The 18,972-nt window shown below is 43.3% G+C and overlaps 1 protein-coding gene across 1 annotated transcript; it reads right to left on the bottom strand.

The window, feature by feature from the left end:
- Nucleotides 1-1,383: 1,383 nt before the first annotated feature.
- sidt2 (SID1 transmembrane family, member 2) lies at nt 1,384-18,668 on the bottom strand. The gene is made up of 26 exons (XM_079245818.1): nt 17,886-18,668; nt 17,675-17,796; nt 12,474-12,638; nt 12,315-12,360; nt 11,340-11,441; nt 10,744-10,827; nt 10,481-10,646; nt 9,949-10,042; nt 8,771-8,829; nt 8,531-8,557; nt 7,741-7,779; nt 7,577-7,654; nt 6,984-7,099; nt 6,815-6,888; nt 5,871-5,937; nt 5,718-5,791; nt 5,519-5,642; nt 5,319-5,436; nt 4,794-4,930; nt 4,582-4,690; nt 3,509-3,585; nt 3,348-3,394; nt 3,151-3,256; nt 2,664-2,774; nt 2,442-2,555; nt 1,384-2,162 (listed from the first exon to the last, which is right to left on the bottom strand). The coding sequence occupies exons 1-26, from the start codon at nt 18,132-18,134 to the stop codon at nt 2,100-2,102; spliced, it is 2,568 nt and encodes an 855-aa protein (XP_079101944.1). The 5' UTR covers nt 18,135-18,668; the 3' UTR covers nt 1,384-2,099.
- Nucleotides 18,669-18,972: the final 304 nt, after the last annotated feature.

Genomic DNA, 18,972 nt, shown 5'->3' on the forward strand with positions numbered 1-18,972 from the left:
AATGATGTATTTTTCTATGAAATATTTTAATAATCAATTTTTTTAAATATAAATTTGTGTCCTCCTTGTGTGCCAGTCTTATTTTCTTCACCCTTGCAGCTGATATGCTGCCTGTGCAGCAACACGTTCGCTGTGCTGCCGTTTCTGTAAGCGGCTGCAGTTTCACATTTATTTCTGTTCAGAGTTGCGTTTAACTTTCTCACATCTTGTAGTGATTAGGAGAAAGTCGGACTAATGCACAAAGTCCTTCTGCAACACATCCAAAAGATTCTCAATGGGGTCCAAGTCTGGACTTGGTGGTGGTGATGAGTCCTGCTCCCTGAACCCCTCTTCCACCGTTTGAGCCAGATGAATCCTGGGAAAATGACCAGACTATCCGGGAAGATGGAATAACTTGCTTTTTCAGTATGTTCAGGTATGAGCTGACCTCATTCTGAGGACACATAACGTTGCTGAGCGTCGACCTGACTAACCTCAGCAACCCCAGATCATAGTCTGCCCCTACAGGCGTGGAGAGTAAGCATGAAACATGGTGGCTACATCATTACATCTGCCTCTCTTCTCACCCTGATGCTCCCATCACTCTGGAAGAGTAAATCTGGACTCATCAGAGTCCAATCTTTGTTTCTCTGCAAATTGAAGTGCTTTTTTTCTCGATTAGCCTCATTGATTCGTGGTGTTCTTGAGGCTACAAGGCTGTTCAGCCCTTCAGTTCCCTTCACATTGTGCATGTGGAAATGTCCTTGCTGTCACTATTAAACTCAATCCGTCACAGTTTTACTATTTTTCTTCAATGTGATTCAACTGAATGTTTAAGTAATTGCTGATCACTCAGAATTTTTTCCCCCACTTTATTTCTTCCAGGAAGTTGATAGTTTACCACTCTTCCTCTGGTTTTTCATGTGTTGGACAGTTTTTAACCCAGCTGTAGAAGTTTTAATGTTTTTCTCTGCTTGGTGAGAATAATCTTGACATTTTCAGAATCAGACTAATAGTGTTTCCATGACCACAGGATGCATCTTCTGACATGGTTGTTAGAGAAACAAGCTGCTCCCTGCATCTGTTAGGGTTAAATACCTTGTTGCCAGGTCAGGCATGCCAGGGATCCTCAATCCTGGTCCTGGAGGGCAGAAGTCCAGCAGGTTATAGAAGTTTCCCTGCAGCGACACACCTGACTCAGACATGCAGATAGCTTGTTGTAAAGTTGCTAATGGCGCACTGATGTGATTCAGGTGTGCTGCAGCAGGGAAACCTCTAAAACCTGCAGCACACCAGCCTTCGAGGACCCCTGCTCCATGCAGTAATCATGCAGTGGGAGGATCTTATTTGCATAAATTCAGGTGGGGACTAAAAGCGTCTCGCTGAGGGCTTGTAAAAGGAAAAAACGTGAAAAAGAAACCTTTATTCAGTAACCGCTCATTGCAACATTTGACAATAAAATATTTTTTCTTCATACAGAACAGTGCAAAAGAGCTCCGCAGTCACACGAGGGCAGTCATGAAGTAAATACAATCATCATCGATTTTCTCCCAACGAGAAGGATGGCTAGCTTGAGGATCTGACCAATCAGAGCACAGAATGTGACTAACATGATTAGAACATCGAAGGCCACTGGACAGACTGCACATGGTTCATGTTTGCACAATGAATGTTTGCAAACACACACCTGTACAAACAAACAAACAAACACACACACACACACACACACACACACACACACACACACACACACACACACACAAACAGTATTTTTCAAAATGCATTAATGCCTCGTGATCAGATAGAGCGTCGATAATATAAAATAAATCGGACTGATTTAGTTTGTACATTGTCATTTTAGTCACCAGCAGTAAGTAAACATCCATTACAAAAGGCAGCATAAGGACGAAACACTTCAGTGTCACTGCTCGTGATTGGCACGGTAGTGTCCGTACGGGTGACGGCTGACTGGCTATGACAGGCGTTGATTGACAGCTTGAGAAAACAGGCTGCTGGCTGTGCTTTTTAGAAACACAGAGGAGGTGTGAACGTAAAAAAACAACCAAATGGTGGTAAGGCAGAGAGTACGAGCTGAGCTTCTCACTGAAGACCTGACAAATCTAGAAGACGAAGATCTTGTCTCTCTGGACAGTGTCAAGGTCATCATCCATGGTCAGAAGGACCTAACGGGGAACAGTAGACATTAGTGATGCTGAACGGCTACAAAAGCATTCAAAGACAGAAAAGATGGTGGAGATCAGGGGTGCCAAGCTCTGGTCCTCGAATGCTGCGATCCTGCAGGTTTTAGACGTCTCCCTCCAAACTAAGCGGCTCTTTTCAACGGCTTCCCATGCATGCCAAGCCATCAGTCTGATTCAGGCGTGCTGCAGCAGGAAGCATCAAAAACCTGCAGGACACCAGCCGGCGAGGACCAACTGGACACGCCACGGCGTGGCTCATACCAGGAAGGATCCAAACATAGCGATGGAGGAGAGGAAGTGCCAAATATCGTGGTCATCAAAAAATGACAGCAAGATACAGTCCCTGTTGTGCTCACGCGACTCTGCCGGAGTTTTCTGCATTAGGAGAGGAAAAACATGAAATAAATATTACATATAAAACTACAGAAATATGCATCTCATGACACAAAACCTCATCTGTGTGTGTGTGTGTGTTTCGCTGACCTGCCAGGTGCTAAGACCCTGGAAGAAGAAATAAAGCGCAAAGCCCCAGACCACTGCCGTGAACAGAATACACACCAACGGCAAACACTTGATTCTTTCGCCACTCCGCAGCTGAAACGCACAAAGAACACAACTTATTAAAATACAAGCCTCTCTCTATCACACGGTCAAAACTGACCCACCTCGGACTGGTCAGTGGCTGGAAATTGTGGAGGAAATACATTCTATGGAGAAGTTGACCTTTGTTCTATGCATCAAAAGGCATGTTTACAAAAAACACTGGTCAAAATGGTTTGCATATAAGAAAGAAGCATAAATATCCTCTATTCTTTGTCTAATTTTATCTCACAAATGTACAGTGCCCCTTGTGTTCTGTGCTGTTTTTGTGTGGTAATACTTAAAATGCTAAATAAAGAGTTAAAAAAAAACAAAAAAAAACACAGCTTTCTGAAACCACACACTCCTTTCATGCACTGAAAACACACACCTTCATAATGATGTAGAAGGCAAAGTATAGTAGCAGGTTGCAGATGGCGATGGCCAGCAGGTAGGAGGCAAAGTCATTCGGCCTCTCGATGAGGCCATAAGCCGCTCTGAAGAGAAGAAGCAGAACAAACATACAGGCAGATAAACTCACTGTTTTCTACCTTCTATACAACGTTTACGTTCAACACCTCTACTCACAAAGACCAGTTGACTATGTTCCCCATCACGAGCAGAACCATACGATCCTGTTAGACAAAAAGCCAGAAAACATCTCAACAGAATTAAGTCATCATTAACTTGGTTGCTGCACAGACTGCAGCGCTCTAACACAACGGCTCAGGAATGTCATCTTCACTCACAATGTACATGGGTCCGCTGCACTGTCTGATGCAGTCTGTGTAGATGACGTACACAATCCTGCGCAGGATACCAGTGTCTAAGGCACACAAACGCAGGCAGATAGATGTAAAAACATGATGTGAAAACAGCAGAAAGACACTTAATCCTCTCTAGTTTCCATGTCATACACAGTAAAGACAGGCACCATGTTCAGCTTTTCTAGTCTGATAAAAAAAAAAAAGCAGATTTTATTCAGTTACTACAGAAACGGCCAATCGAGTTATCCCAGACTAGCTGCAGCAAAGCATTCTATTCTATTCTATTCTATTGTCATTTAGCAGATGCTTTTCTCCAAAGTGACCTACATCTGAGAGTGAAAACAACACAAGCAAGAAATAAAACAGTAAATAAGTGCTGATCAGAATGCTTTGAGTCCAGTTGGACACCAGTGTTTCCATGAAGGGCTGGAAGAAGTGTGGTTTTTTTTTTTGTTCCCTTCCCTCTCTGTTATAATCCTTTTGTAAATGTAAGAAAACTTTTATCCCAGAATGTCGTCTTGGGAGCAGCTTAGTGCTGAATTGTGGCAAAGAACTGGACCAATCTTTCTAACAAACTCAGTCTGATGAATAGAAGAGTTAAACTAAGTCTTGAGCTTGTCGGATCAGTTTGGTAAGTCGTTCCACCATGGAAACAACAGAGGAAACGGAAGACTCAAGCTATTGCAGGGGTGTCCAAAGCCGACCGTTGTCCTGCAGGTTTTTTTTATGCATTTCTGTCCCAACACACCTGACTTCCATTAAATATACCCAGCAGCCAATGAAGTTCTGCACAACGACTGATTAGTTTGAGTCAGGTGTGTTGGGACAGGGATGCATGGAAAACCTGCAGGATTGTGGTCCTCGAGGGCCAGGGCTGGACATCCCAGAGCTACTGATTTAGCCCCACATAGCGGTGGTAACACTCTCATTTTTCACTGGTACAGCGTAACTGTGAAGCGTAGATCAAACCCACAACAAAGTGTAATACATGAAACTAAAACTGGGGTTCATGTGAGTCCAAACTCATTACAAACGAGCATGTTTGTTGATCTTACTGAGCCTCCATCGACCCATGTAGTACAGCTGTGTGCTGAGGAGCAGCGTGGCCAGGATGTGGATCACAGAGAAAACGATCCAGAACACGGTGTTTCCTCTTCCAAACACCTGGAAGAAACCAGAAGATCACTTCTGTTACAAACATGCACATTTCTAAACATGAGCTAGGCCTTGTTTTTTCTGGCGCACGTTCGTGTGTGTGTGTACGTACCACTCCCAGCACAGAAAAGAAAATGACTGCAGCGAGGCAGGCGTAGGCAGTGTAAGCACTTGCATTGATGTCTGGGTGTCTCTTCTGGTACAGCTTCAACATGCACAGACCGGCGATCATGTACATAAAGGAGGTGTCTGAAAAGAAAAACACACACAAGAACATTTTCCTTTTGTTGAGCAAACATTAAAAACAAAAACCACAGCAAAAACAGATAAGACTCTTAAATAGTAAAGCTGCAAACATGTAATATTTTTTAAAAATCAACCACAAGTAATGACTTCAATCTTAAAGCAACAACAAAAAAACTCCCCTTTAAGCGCTTTAACTCCCTTCTGCTGCCCAGATGGTTCACTTAATGGCTAAAGGGACGTGTAAACCAGGATCTACAGATAGCATCCTGTCCACGGAGCGATGCAGACATCGTCTCCACAGCTTCTGCCTTGCTTTAATGCCTGTTCTCCCTTACTGTGTGTGAAGCAGACACTTAAACAAGCATTACATGCTTAGAGCAGGGTTTCTTACCGAACTGGAAGTTGGTATAGTTGGGACACACATGGTAACAAGCGCTGAGCAAGCCCTCCATCATCAGAGCGGTTCCCATGGCGTAGAACAGACCAAAGTGTTTTGGGATCCCACATTCCTGCAGGAGGAAGAGATATGTTAGAAAAAAACAGCAGCCAGGGCAGCTCTGCGATGTGTGTGTGTGTGTGTTTGTGCCTCACCAGCGCGTTGAGATCATTTCGAACCAGCGCTCGATTATGGACAATATCTCTTTTGAGGACAATGAGGAGGAAGAGGAGCCCCAGCATCACGTAACCAAGGTTACTGAGGATGTTGTTGAATGCACTGTGAAGGACAGCATTCACTGGTCATCAACTGTTTTGTCACCTTGGTAACCTGTTGTTTACATGCTGAACACACCTTAAAGCGCCGAGGGGGTGAGCACACAGGAAGTTGTAGTAACAAATGTCCTGATTTCCTGTCACATTGACAACCTGGAGAACACAGAGTCACACGGCTTATCAATCTCAATCGCACTTCATCAGTTCCCTGTCGATCTTTCATTCATCCTACCGTCTGATAGGTGATGACCAGCTGGATGACTGGCAGCGCGTAGAACACGGCGATGGTGGCGATGTTCCTGATACAAGGACAAATATTACACAGATTGGATGTTAATCCAGACTTTTTAAGTAATTTCTTATTTAATTTCAGAAGCTTCTGTGCAAATCAAAGAGTCATTCACTTAAAAAGGTTCATCATTTTTTGGTCTGATCACAAGTAGGGACTTTTAAATGTCTTAATGTAGACGACTCAAGATTTTCTTTCCACCACATTTCTTCTTCTTTCTTCTCATCATTATCAGTAGTTACAGATAAATCCTTAGTTGTTTAGTTAGCTTGAAGCAGACCAGTGTGTGAGGTATGTCAAACTGGGTTACTGGATCTGTAAGGGTTCTACAATACAGTCAGTTTTTGTCATTTATCGTTAAATGTAACATCAATAAATCAATTAATGTTTTTGCAAAAGCCTCAATTACATTCAGACATATTGGCTACAGTTACATAATGTTTGTTTTTAATTCAGAATTAATTATTAAGAGTTAAATCATTCTGAATTAAAGTATTCTCCTTTGCGTTTACATGAAAACAGTAATTCCAAAAACCCGTTTTTCGCCTTTACATTATTCTGCTTTAGATCGGGGGGTGGGGCTGGGAAGGGTTCTGATTGGCCAGTTTAGACTACAACATGGAAAACCACAGAATAAGAACTATTTTCTCTTTGATTTTGATAATAATTTCGAAGCAGCAGCTCAACACCAGCACACTACTTCACTTTTTCCAGCAGCTGAGTGGAAGGAAGATAAAGTCTCGGCTACGGGAGGCTGAGGAATCTGCGCGTCATCACGGTAACGAGCATAAATATAACATGTAAACAACCTCTAGAGTAACAGACTCCTTTGTCACTACATGGCTGCAGCAGAATTCATTGTGAGGTTTGCTCAGCAGCATCCTTACCAAAAGTAGATTTGGTATTTCTTGCTGAGGACCCTCTTGTCTTTTCGTGCGAGGTCAGACACACACAGGTATTTCTGCAGTAAGAAGTAAAAAACGGTAAGTCGTCAGGGGAAATGAGCGTGCTTATTTTAACCATTTTCATGTGAGGGATGAGACAAAAGAGGCACGCCTTGGTTCGGACGATGTTTTTGTCCGAGTTGATGTCGTCTAATGTGTCGTAGTCGTCTTCCTCCACAGAGCTCAACGACTCCTGCCTGCTTCGTCCAACGCTGTCCAACGATCGCTCTGATGGGGGGGAGGGGACAAAAGCTTTCAGCTGAACCAAGTCTTTAACTTTAACACACATTTGGACAAATGGAGAAGATTAGAAGGTGATGCACAGCTGGTCAAATTCGTCACAACTTTTAGAGCAGATTTGCAAATTTGAAAAAGGTCTCAGGAAAATGATTTTTTTGTGCCCTGATCTTTGCTTCTCATTTTTTTTTACCCTCAATTCAATTCATGTGTGATTAACAAAGTGCTGATTGGTTTGCAGCAAATCTGGGGTCTGATTTGAGAAACTGTGCGGCAGAGTGTCACCGATGCGGATGGCTATGTGGTGAAGGCGATTGAGGAACGGTCGACGTTTGAAAGGCTCGTGTCCTGATGAACAAAGACAGAATGAACCGGTGAGGGACTGGAGGCGGTCAGAGAGGCCGGCTGCAGGCCTGGCTGTGGATGGACGGGTCGCAGGCAGTTGTGAGTGTCGGTGCATGTTTATACCCATGTATCCGTAGTTGTTGTCAGGAGATGTGGCGCTGTCGGTGATCGCCTCTGAGCTGAGCGTGCTGCCGTTGTCAGCTGCAGCGGTGAAGAAAAACGTCATAATTAATTTAATTTCCACTCAAACAAAAGCATGAATGGAAGTAAATCAGTACCAAACGCACCAAAGGAGCCGTATTCATACGGTGAGGTTGGAGTCTTGCCTGTGGAGAAAGGTACGCACGCGTTTAAAGAGCCCAACAAACAAGCACAAATAAACTTATTTCCCACATTCAAACACAAATACTTGAACACTACAACACTACTGTTAATGCACAAACACAGCTACAAGGGAAACACATGCAAGGATCCAGTCAGATATTTGGTGCTTGACGAGGTTTTTTCAGGCTCTAATGGTTAAAAGGACCATTTATGCACAAATAAACGAGGACTGAAAGAAGGTGAGGGGTATCTGTGCAGAGCAGTGACTGCTGCAGCAAAACTGTGGGAGTTTAAAAATGAAATCTGTCCGGCAATCACTGCAGTGAGCAGATGCACACAGAGAGGCAGCCTTGAGCTGAAGAACAACATAAGCAGACAACACATTTATCTCAACTACTGTCTCCTTCTGTTTGCCAAGACATAATATCTGTGTGATGCTGCTGATAATGTTCTCATGCTGTGTTTTAGTCAATAAAGCCGCTATTTGTTGTACCTAGAAAGCACCCAGGTGAGTTTGCATCTATATCCGTTCGATGCCATAAAACACACAAAGAATCAAGTCTTAAAAACAGCTACATGTTAATGCACAAGCACTGCACCAGAGAGTACATTCGTCCTCTGCTACAAAGTCAGAGTATCTTAACTGTAGAGAGTTTTAAGTATGCAAGCTGCTACACACAGAGCATCTGCAGACAAGCACAGAATGAGAGAAAGGACAGCGAGTGCACAAGAGGAGTAACTGTGTCGTTATACCATCTCCGTTCTTCCCAAGAAGAGAGGCTGAACCACAAGTCAGCGTGAGGAGAGAGAGGAAGAGTCAAATAAATATTTGGTAAACACAAATATTAACACAGTTATTATCCTGCGTGTTAAGTGGAGTTTTTACAGCAAACCGAGCATGTTGGCGCATTTCTGTCTTGAAAATGATGTGATGAAAGTGTAATTTACTGAGCCCCTGGTGGGCCAGTTTGTCGTAGCCGGTTGCCGGGTTACCTGTCTCCGCAGGCGACATGTCAGCAGGATCCTGAAAGAGTTCTCTCCTCTTATTCATTCTGCAGAAACAGAAAGGAAAAGATGCAAATGAAGCGCATTAGTATTCAGGGTAGTGTCGTTCCTGCAGTGCAGCGCAGACTGATGAGAGATCCAGCTGATGCTTTCAGGCATTTAAGTTTCAACAGCAAGAAATGATCAGATCTGTCCTGAAAGACATACGTGAGCACATTTTCCTGCTTTGTTAGAACACCCAACACTTTGCCCCACCGTTTGTAAGAAAGGTCTCATCAAGATGCATAAATCTGTTTGGTTATCTGAGTCACGGATGGTAATTAGGTTCAAAAGTAGAGAATGATAATTCAGGTTTTGAGGGAATGTCACCTCTCACTGTCTTTCATGTGTACTATGTAGGTGTGTGTGGGATGATGTGTGTGTGTGTGTTGGTTTTGTATATATTCAGAATTTGTTTTTATACATCTTAAAGGTGCTTTTGTATGAAAAGTTCTGTATGAATAAACTGATTGATTTCACACGGAGCTAAACTATCATGTCAGCGCAGGATCTTCTGCGTACTCTGTGGTGTGGTGGAAAGTACGGTACAGTTTAGGCTAATTGTGTAAATGTGTAAAATGTGTAAAGCTGTGCTGCTCAACCAGCATTACACATTTCCCATGATGAAGGTTTCTTTGTTTAATTTGTGCATTTAGCAACCTTGTGATGTTTAACATCCTCTTAACCATTAAAAATATGTTTTTAGATTATGCTTATTACATCTGTTCGCTTCTTTATTGGGCTCAGAGGTCACAAATAGAGAACTTTTCACTATCTTGCATTATAAAATGCCGGAAGATGTTTTCATGGCTGCAGATTGCTTAAGGAGGCTGGTTAGCCCTTATCCTTCTGCAAAAGAAACATTCCTCTTTATATGATCTGAATTAGTTTTCCACCAGTACGACGACCAACTTCTGCAGTATTCAAATGTAATTCATGAGTTTGTGAAGAGTGTTGCCTAAAAAAATTGTGATGTTATTCATGTAAATCTGAATTATAAACATGATTATTTACTATCCATAAAAGTAGAAACGCATCAACATAACATGAAGGAAAGTATAAACTGCTTCCTGATGTATATAAATACAGAGAATATTTCATTCTTGGAGGAAATTTCAAAATCTTACCGCCTGTTATCCAAACAGGCAACCAGGAAGGTGAGCAGGTAGAGGGACAGGAAGATACCCAGACAGAACAGCATGCTCACCACATACGTCTCAGCTGTGGAGAAAAATAACAAAAGCAAACAAATTCTTACTTTCAAGCAACAGTGAATGACAAAAACAGCTCAGCTACATAACAGCTGATCTTCTCCAGCATGAGTCTTAATAGGATGATGGTATCTCATACTGGAGATGGAAAACCCTCTTTTCTACCATTAAGGTGTAAAAAACAGAAGCCAATCCTCACTTAAAAAAAACTTGTTGTAGCTTTGAAAACTTGAAAGTATCTGAATATTTTCCATCATCAGTTTACATTAAAGATTAAAACAGAGTAGTCGGCCATCTTAGATGATTAATGGGTTATTCAGCATCAATAACATGATGATGCTGTGCAAGAAAACAAGATTAATGTGAAAATGTAGGATCTGTGTTGGTGGAATACAAAAAGAGCCATTAAGCATTTTCCATCACTTCTATTACAATAGATGTAACTTACAGTTGATGGCAGGAGAGACCAACACATCCAGGATCTTGGTGCGGTTTCCAGCATCGATAAGCTCATCAGGATGCAGGGGATAGAAACGCAGCGGACCGCCACATGCCTCGTCCTCAGTTTTTACCACTACCACCACATAGAAACTGTTGCTAGGGAAATCCTTTCTCTGGAGTAATTAAAGAGAAACAAGATGATGCACTAAAGTATAGATTCTACTTTTTCACAATGGTGTTTATTTTTGTATGTGTGGTGCACACATCTACCTGCACAGTGATGGCACCTTTTTTAGTCATAGTCTGATACATCCCAATGAAGGCCACATTATTGTCAAGGTCGTAGACTGGGCACTAAGAAGAAGAAATAGGGAGGAAAATGGAATGAAAACATATCATAGTGACAGGCAAATATACAGCTTAGGATGCTAATAAGAGGGCAACATATAAAGGACATCATTATGAAAAGGCATGAGAAAGTATGAAGAGTAAATGAGCATGCAGAGGCGCCAAAGCCTCGTCCTGGAGATCTACCAGTCTGCAACTTTTAGCTGCAACCCTTGTCCAACACAGCTGAATGAAATAAATGGCTGGTTATGAGGCCTCTGCAGCGCCGGATTACTTGCAGTTGAAGGAATTCAGTCATTTGATTCAGGTGTGTTGGAGAAGAGACAGGATGGCAGATCTGGAGGACCGCTCTTGGGCGCTCCTGGCATAAAAGAATCTGCTGCAGAAGCCTCTATGATGCTCTCTTGTGGCTCAACAGCATTATTGCACTCTGACAATAGATGTGGGGGGCAGGGGCCACCTGAGGACACCAAAGGTCTGCTGGAAATATAGAAGACATAACATCACGCTAACTGTACCTGGATGTCCTGAACTGACATTACAGAGCAGGGGAAGTTCATGTCTGAGTTGACTTTGACGATCACAGTGTCTACCCCGTCTGGAAAGACGTACTTGAAGTACTGAGAGAGGACAAGAGAAAGAAGAAGAGTTATCAGGAGAATTATTATGGGAATAACAACACTGGTTTATAGCCGAGCCTCATCCATCCACACTATGGGTTTTTAACATGTAAATGATTTATTTAGCATCGTGACCTGGGACGTAGATAAAACTCCCAGTTTCCTTTCACTCTTTCACTGCTTTGTATTCAAATTAAAGCTCGAGTCAGAGCAAAGAAACCTTTAGTCCTCCTCTGTCTTCATATCTGCATTTTGTTCCACCTCAACAATCAAACTTCTGCTTCCTGTTTGCACAAGCTCTGCGTGCATTCGGTTCTCATGACGTGCGTTTTAAGGGTTGTTATGATAGGAAAACATTTCTGAAGCAGTGCTCAAGTGCGGTTTTGAATTAACATGAACCTCACTTTAAAGCATCTCAGAGTGGAAGTTGCTTATGTAGTATTTACCAACAACACAAAATGCAGCTTCAGACACAATCACAGATTGTTTCTTCCTTTCATGACTACCTTGTAATTCCATGATGGTGAAAAACAACAAGCAAGAAAATATAAATAAAAAGCACTAAGTCCCTGTTCTGAAAGGTGATTTTCAGAGGTCACTGAGAAAACAGAAGTTTACTGTCACATAATGAAAAGCAGAACTTGTCAGGAAAAGAAGGACAAAAAAAAAAAAATAAGAAAAAACTACAACTTGCAACTTTTCAGGCAGTTATGTAAAACCGGAGAATCCCTCCATTTACACCCACATGTTTAACACTGGTGTTTTTCTCAGGTTCTCTATCTCACACACCCTGCAAGCCTGCAGGCAACTCTGCTGTTCCAAGTAGCTCTTCCTATCACAAACACACAAAGCTGTCGTGTCACACTGGTTTACCTGAGGTTGGGACGGTGATGCAGTGAAGGTGAATATCTTGTTTGTCCTGTAAGCAAGTTAAACACAGCATGTCAAGCATACTTTTAATTCAATATTTGTTGCATTAAACAGAAACTGTGCAGCTCCTGCACCGTATGTTTGCGTAATAAAATCACTCACTGTAAGGTGAAACTTTCCACACGGCTGACTCTGAGCTGGAAGTTTGTACCCTGGCTGGACAAGGTGGACACGTCAACAAAGAAGTACTGGGTTTCAGAAGCAGCTCGGGTCGGAGGTTGGCACAATGTTCGGCCAACGTGTTTGTATGGGTACTTTCTCTGGTAGCTGCAGAGAAACACACACAGCAAGAGAGTGCATATAAAAAAACTGAGAAAGAGAAAATAACTTGATACAGTTAGAGAAAATAACAAAATCAGTGTCTTGTCCAGGGTGTGCTCTCCTTGGGTAAGCTCCAGCCCCCCCATGACCTTGCATTTGAGCAAGTGGATTTAGAGAACAGGTGGATGGATAAATCATAATGAAGTGTGTTTGGAGGATTTATTCTGTCTTACAGGATAGAGAAAAACTGAATCAATACAGAAACGTAAGTTAAAAAGCCTTTGACTTTTTGTTTTGAAATAACAGTAAAGTGTTACGCCCCTTGGCCTGTCATCTAGCTCATCATTTCACCAAGCATCACCTGGGGGATTTGATGCACCTGGCTTCCTTCCTGGAGCTGCCCTCAGGCTGATGTGTGCTGGGTGCTGATTGGTCGCCACACGCCCACCTGCCATGGCGGTATGTGCGGCGCTACCGGTAAAGGGCGTTGTCCTTCTATTGGGTAACGACATTGCAGGTGGTAAAGTTACACCTGCTTTAGAAGTTCTGGACAAACCACCGACTTGTGCTCCAGAACCACAAACTCAGATATTCCCCGTTTGTGTGCTCACCCGTGCTCAGACTCGACAAAAACAGGAAGGTTCTGATTGTGATTTGTCTGACACCTTTTTGGCATCAGTTCTTGCTGAGGAGCTTGATCAGAATGTCACAGCTGGTGATGATAATGCTCAGGCCAATATAAAAGTCCAGGCCCTGCGTGATACCACTGTTGACGGTCACACTTTTCCGGTCTCACGTGCACACTTGGGTGAAGTGCAGAGAGCAGATCCTAGCTTACATCAGTGTTACGCCAAAGTGGTAAGTGCTGGTGATGCTAAGGCACAGCCTGTAGCTTTCTGTCTTGAAAAAGGGGTTTTAACCAGGAAATGGTGCCCTGTTATTCTCCCTGATTCTGATTGGAATGTGGTACATCAAGTAGTTGTTCCGCAGCCTTTCAGGCAGCACATCCTACAGATGGCACATGAAAGTACCTGGTCGGGACACTTGGGTGTCACGAAAACTTACCAGCTCATTTTAAAGCACTTTTACTGGCCTGGTTTAAAGTCGGATGTGTCCAAATATTGTAAATCTTGCCATACCTGTCAAATAGTTGGAAAACCCAATCAGCTAATTCCCCGTGCGCCACTCCATCCCATTCCTGCTGTAGGAGAGCCCTTTGAACACATAATTATTGACTGTGTTGGTCCACTTCCTCGAACTAAGTCAGGAAACCAGTTCCTTTTAACGATAATGTGTTCTGCTACTCGCTACCCTGAAGCAATACCTCTACGGAGGATCACAGCAAAGGCGGTAGTGAAAGCACTTACTAAGTTCTTTTCGACCTTTGGTCTCCCACGCACCATCCAGACTGATCAAGGTAGTAACTTTCAGTCTAATCTGTTTACGCAAGTCCTCCGTACGTTGCAGATCCAACATGCAACTTCCAGTGCCTATCACCCTGAATCACAGGGCGCATTGGAGCGTTGGCATCAAACGCTGAAGTCCATGTTAAGGAAGTATTGTTTGGCTGAAAAGAAGGAATGGGATGACGGAGTTCCTTTTGTGTTATTCGCTGCTCCTGAGTCTGTTCAAGAATCACTAGGATTCAGCCCTGCTGACCTAGTCTTTGGACATTCGCTTCGTGGCCCTCTTCAGGCATTAAAAGAGAAGATGGTGGAATCCCACACCTCTCCCAAAAGGGATGTGTTGGATTTTGTTTCTGCCTTTCGTGAACGCCTACATCGTGCTCGTGTAGCTGCTCGTGAGACCCTAAGTAAGTCACAGCACTCTATGAAACGTAAACATGATCGTGCTGTAGTTTTCCGTGAATTCAAGGTTGGGGACCCTGTTCTGGCACTGTTACCCGTACCAGGTTCATCGTTAGCCCCATGTTTTTCTGGTCCGTACACCATCAAAGAACGACTAAGTGACACAGATTATGTTCTGTTTACTCCGGAGGGACGTAAGAAAACCCGTGTCTGTCACATCAACATGTTAAAACCGTATGTCACTCGTTCTAGCACTTTTGTACATGATGGAAAACCTGTGCTGGATGTTGCAGCTAGTTCTGCTGTCATTGTTGCAGACATGGCCACTACCCCAACAGCAGATGATGGGTTATGTGCTCGCTTAGCATCTCAAGTGACTCCACGATTGTTGAACTCAGAGATGTTACAGGCCCTGCCAACAACCCTAACTCATTTAACGGAAAATCAGACATGACATTGTCTCACTTGTGGCCGAGTTCCCTATGTTGTTCAGTGATGTTCCCTCTCAGACTTCTGTTATCACGCATGATATCGACGTCAGGGACACAAAGCCGATAAAGCAACATCCTTATCGGGTAAACCCTGTTAAGAGGGCGCTAATGAACAGTGAGACGGAGTACATGTTAGCTAATGGAATAGCTAAACAAAGTTGCAGTCCATGGAGCTCTCCATGCTTGCTTGAGACTAAACCAGATGGCTCACCCCGTTTCATTACTGACTTTAGGAAGGTGAATGCTGTTACTGTCGCTGATTCTTATCCACTCCCACGAATTGAAGATTGTGTGGATGCGATCGGTATGGCGAAATATGTGAGTAAGCTGGACCTTCTAAAAGGTTATTGGCAGGTCCCCCTGACTAACCGTGCTTCCGATATATCTGCCTTTGTCACGCCTGATAAGTTTCTGCAGTATACAGTTATGGCCTTTGGTATGTGTAATGCGCCTGCCACCATCCAACGCCTCGTGAACACCCTTTTTCATGACTTGCCAAATTGCAATGCTTACCTTGACGACCTCATCCTTTATACCTCTTCTTGGGATGACCATCTAGTCATCATTCGTGAGGTTTTTACAAGACTCACGGGTGCTTCACTCACATTAAACCTAGCTAAGTGTGCCTTTGGTAAGGCTACTGTCACTTATTTGGGACGAGAAGTTGGACAGGGGGAAGTAAGACCGGTAGAGGCAAAAATTGCTGCAATTGCTGCCTTCCCTGTCCCGACCACCAGGAAAGCTCTGCGACGCTTCCTCGGTATGACTGGTTACTACCGTGCATTTTGCCGGAACTTCTCTACCGTTGTGCATCCTTTGACTAGTTTGCTTAGCCCAAAGAATGACTTTTTCTGGACCCCTGAATGTCAGCATGCCTTTGAGAGTGCGAAAGCCCTACTCAAACATGCCCCAGTTTTGTCTGCTCCGGACCTAGCTAAGCCGTTCAAACTGGAGGTAGATGCCAGTGCCGTAGGAGCTGGTGCCGTTCTGTTGCAGGAAGGTGGAGATGGAGCTGATCATCCCGTCTGCTACTTTTCCCGTAAGTTTGACCGACATCAGTTAAGTTATTCCACCATTGAAAAAGAGACCCTAGCAATGTTGTTAGCCTTACAACACTTCGACGTATACCTGGGATCTGCCTCTGTGCCCGTGCATGTGTTTACTGATCATAATCCTCTGATCTTTCTAGCAAGGATGTACAACCACAATCAGCGCCTCATGCGGTGGGCACTAATTGTTCAAGGATACAATCTGCAAATACAGCATAAAAAGGGTGCAACCAACGTTTTAGCCGATGCCCTGTCCAGGGTGAGTGTGTAGATAATGTTGTATTGTGTATATTAATGGCTTTTGTTTTCAGGGGGAGGGTGTTACGCCCCTTGGCCTGTCATCTAGCTCATCATTTCACCAAGCATCACCTGGGGGATTTGATGCACCTGGCTTCCTTCCTGGAGCTGCCCTCAGGCTGATGTGTGCTGGGTGCTGATTGGTCGCCACACGCCCACCTGCCCCTGATTGGCCAGACCTTCTACAGAGCACCGGAATAAAGGCTGTCACCAAACTTCGTTCCGGGCAGCTGTGTTCTGGTTGAGCCTGGTGCCACAGCTTGCCACTCCTTCAGTGACTGAGAAGGAGTTTTGACTGCTTGGTGTTTGCATTGACGCTTTTGCGATTACCGCTGGGTTGGTGCCAGCTTTGGTGGACACTTTTGTTATTGGGTTTGTTTGGTTGTTTTCTGGTCTTTGATGCGTTTAGGGACTAGTGGGTCCCAAGAATAAAGCCTTCATTTGTACATTTTCATGGTATTCTTTTGTTAATGTTGCCACCCCCCCCCCCCTTTTACCCCTGGACAAACTCCATTGAGGGTCGTAACAAAAGGGATAAACTGAATTCACATAAACAAGAGTGTGAGAGAATCATGATCTACACACAAGTCATCCTCAGTCCTCTGTGAGTAAAATCTGTGACAAACAAGGTCTGACAACAGTAAATCAGCCTGAATTTATTTTATGAAGCAACATGACGAGTGGTAGTCATGTGTCAGGGTAACTCCTTTTCTGTCACAGCAGTTTGAGAAATGGTGTTTTTCTGAGTAGGAACTGAAAGTTCAAGGTTCATTAGTGATCTGCTAAAACATGCCTGTCAAAGAGACTGTAAAAGCATGACAGAGATGATTTTGATGTTGCACAACCGTAGAGTCTACCTCAAAGACTGTGAGACAAAGATCCCAGCAACAACAAGCTCACAGTGCAGGTAAAAAGAAAATCACATGCTTATCCAAACCTGATATGAAATTCCACCTGATTAACTCCCATTATGTAAGCCATGTGCCCTTTAATCGCCAACATGCACCACTTTGTACTTCTTTCTAACAACATACTGAAACTGACTTTGAAACCACACGGGGAAAAAAAGAGCAATGGGTGTTCATCTGTCCAAACCAGGGCCTTATCTGTACCAAGACACAGAAAAAAGGTGGCTTTTACACTAATCTCTGATAACTGAGGTTGTATTCATTTATTTTTTGTGATATGAGGTCCCCATTTATCTCCAATCTGAACATTTACAGGTCAAAAAGCCGGCATAAGAATCATGGTACATTTTATATTCTTGAGATTTGCTCTCATTATAATTGATTGGGTACGTTTTGTGGGAAAAAAAACCCATCTCGGTAGACAACATTGAGTAGTAAAAGTGTCACAAAAAATGATATCTTCTGCACCTAAAGGGGGGGCATACTTACAGGCCTCTTAGAATAAGAGGGACTTGAAAAGACATCACTGCTTGCTTCTGCCGCACTACAAATAAAATAGGACTCTCCAATTGCTGCTGCAACACATCCACAGTCACACGCACTCCTTCCGTCTGAAAGTCAAAATTTACAGATACAGATCAACAGACACTCTTATCAATCACTGCTTATCCCATCTTCTGATCAAACCAGGTATACTCACCTTGTTCCTAGATATAGTGTGATTGAAAGCATAAATGGTCTGGTTTCCACTCGTAACCGTGTCATTGTAGGTGACATCAAATTCTGCCTCCTTTTGGTCAACGAACTTGGTCTCCCCGACCATCCCATTCCCGCAAGCTAACTGGGTCGCACATAACCAGAACAAGGCTGCCAGTGCCAGTCGGATCCACCGAGGTGCAGGTCCACATCTACATTTATGTCTTGATTTCCAGCAAGTCCTCAACACCATTTTGTCAGACACCGTCTCACTCGACTAAAAGCCGAAACCTGACGTTATTCTCGCCCGTATGGCCACGCTAATAAAAAGCTCCACCCCATTAAGCAGCAATTAAACATACAAGAGGCTGGCTAGCTTAACAGAGCACCTGCACGCAAACAAACAATAACAGCTGTGGGGTGACTGGCGAGCTGAAGAGACGAACAAATCTTTACATTTGCTAACAGTTTGTTCTTCGTCCAGTCGGAACTCGTAACAAAGTCCACCTACGCAACCATTAAGACGAGTTTTAAGCGATGACCATGACAGCCTCTATCCGGAACGCCGAAGGCTGCTGACTCGCTGTGCTAACATTAGCAATGTAGGTTAGGACGCTGGAAAATCAGCTCAGCTGTGTCACAGTTTGATTCAAGTACGGCAGACAGAGTCTAAATACAACCAAAACAATGCAATGTTTAAATTTAGTTAGGTTGTTGTGAATTACACGACAAACGACAGCGCACCGTGCGAACGTATAATCGTCCCAAACATGTTTACAGTGTGAAAAATCTGTGCCAGCAGCAGCAGCGCCCCCTCCACGCTCATACAGTAAACAAAACGTCGTGACGTCAGACCTCATCACGTCATAACGTGGACCGCCCACAATTTCCCTTTTGATCACGTTTCCCGTTTATCAGGAGATTTCACTACTTGTCCCTTACGATTTGCAACAGAAATGAATATACTTCTGCAATCTTTATATATACATACACACACACACACACACACACACATATATATATATATATATATATATATATATATATATATATATATATATATATATATATATATATATATATATATATAT

This window comes from Telmatherina bonti (assembly GCF_933228915.1).
Source record: "Telmatherina bonti genome assembly, chromosome: 9".
NCBI lineage: Eukaryota > Metazoa > Chordata > Actinopteri > Atheriniformes > Telmatherinidae > Telmatherina > Telmatherina bonti.

Bases quoted from the DNA above. Each gene is read 5' to 3' on its own strand.
- sidt2 (XM_079245818.1), bottom strand. From the start codon at position 18,134: ATGGTGTTGAGGACTTGCTGGAAATCAAGACATAAATGTAGATGTGGA. The intron at 3,257-3,347 runs GTGAGTAGAGGT...TCTTCTCTTCAG, and splicing joins AACATAGTCAACTGGTCTTT to AGCGGCTTATGGCCTCATCG. The intron at 2,775-3,150 runs GTGTGTGTTTTC...TGTGCGTTTCAG, and splicing joins CCTTCTACATCATTATGAAG to CTGCGGAGTGGCGAAAGAAT.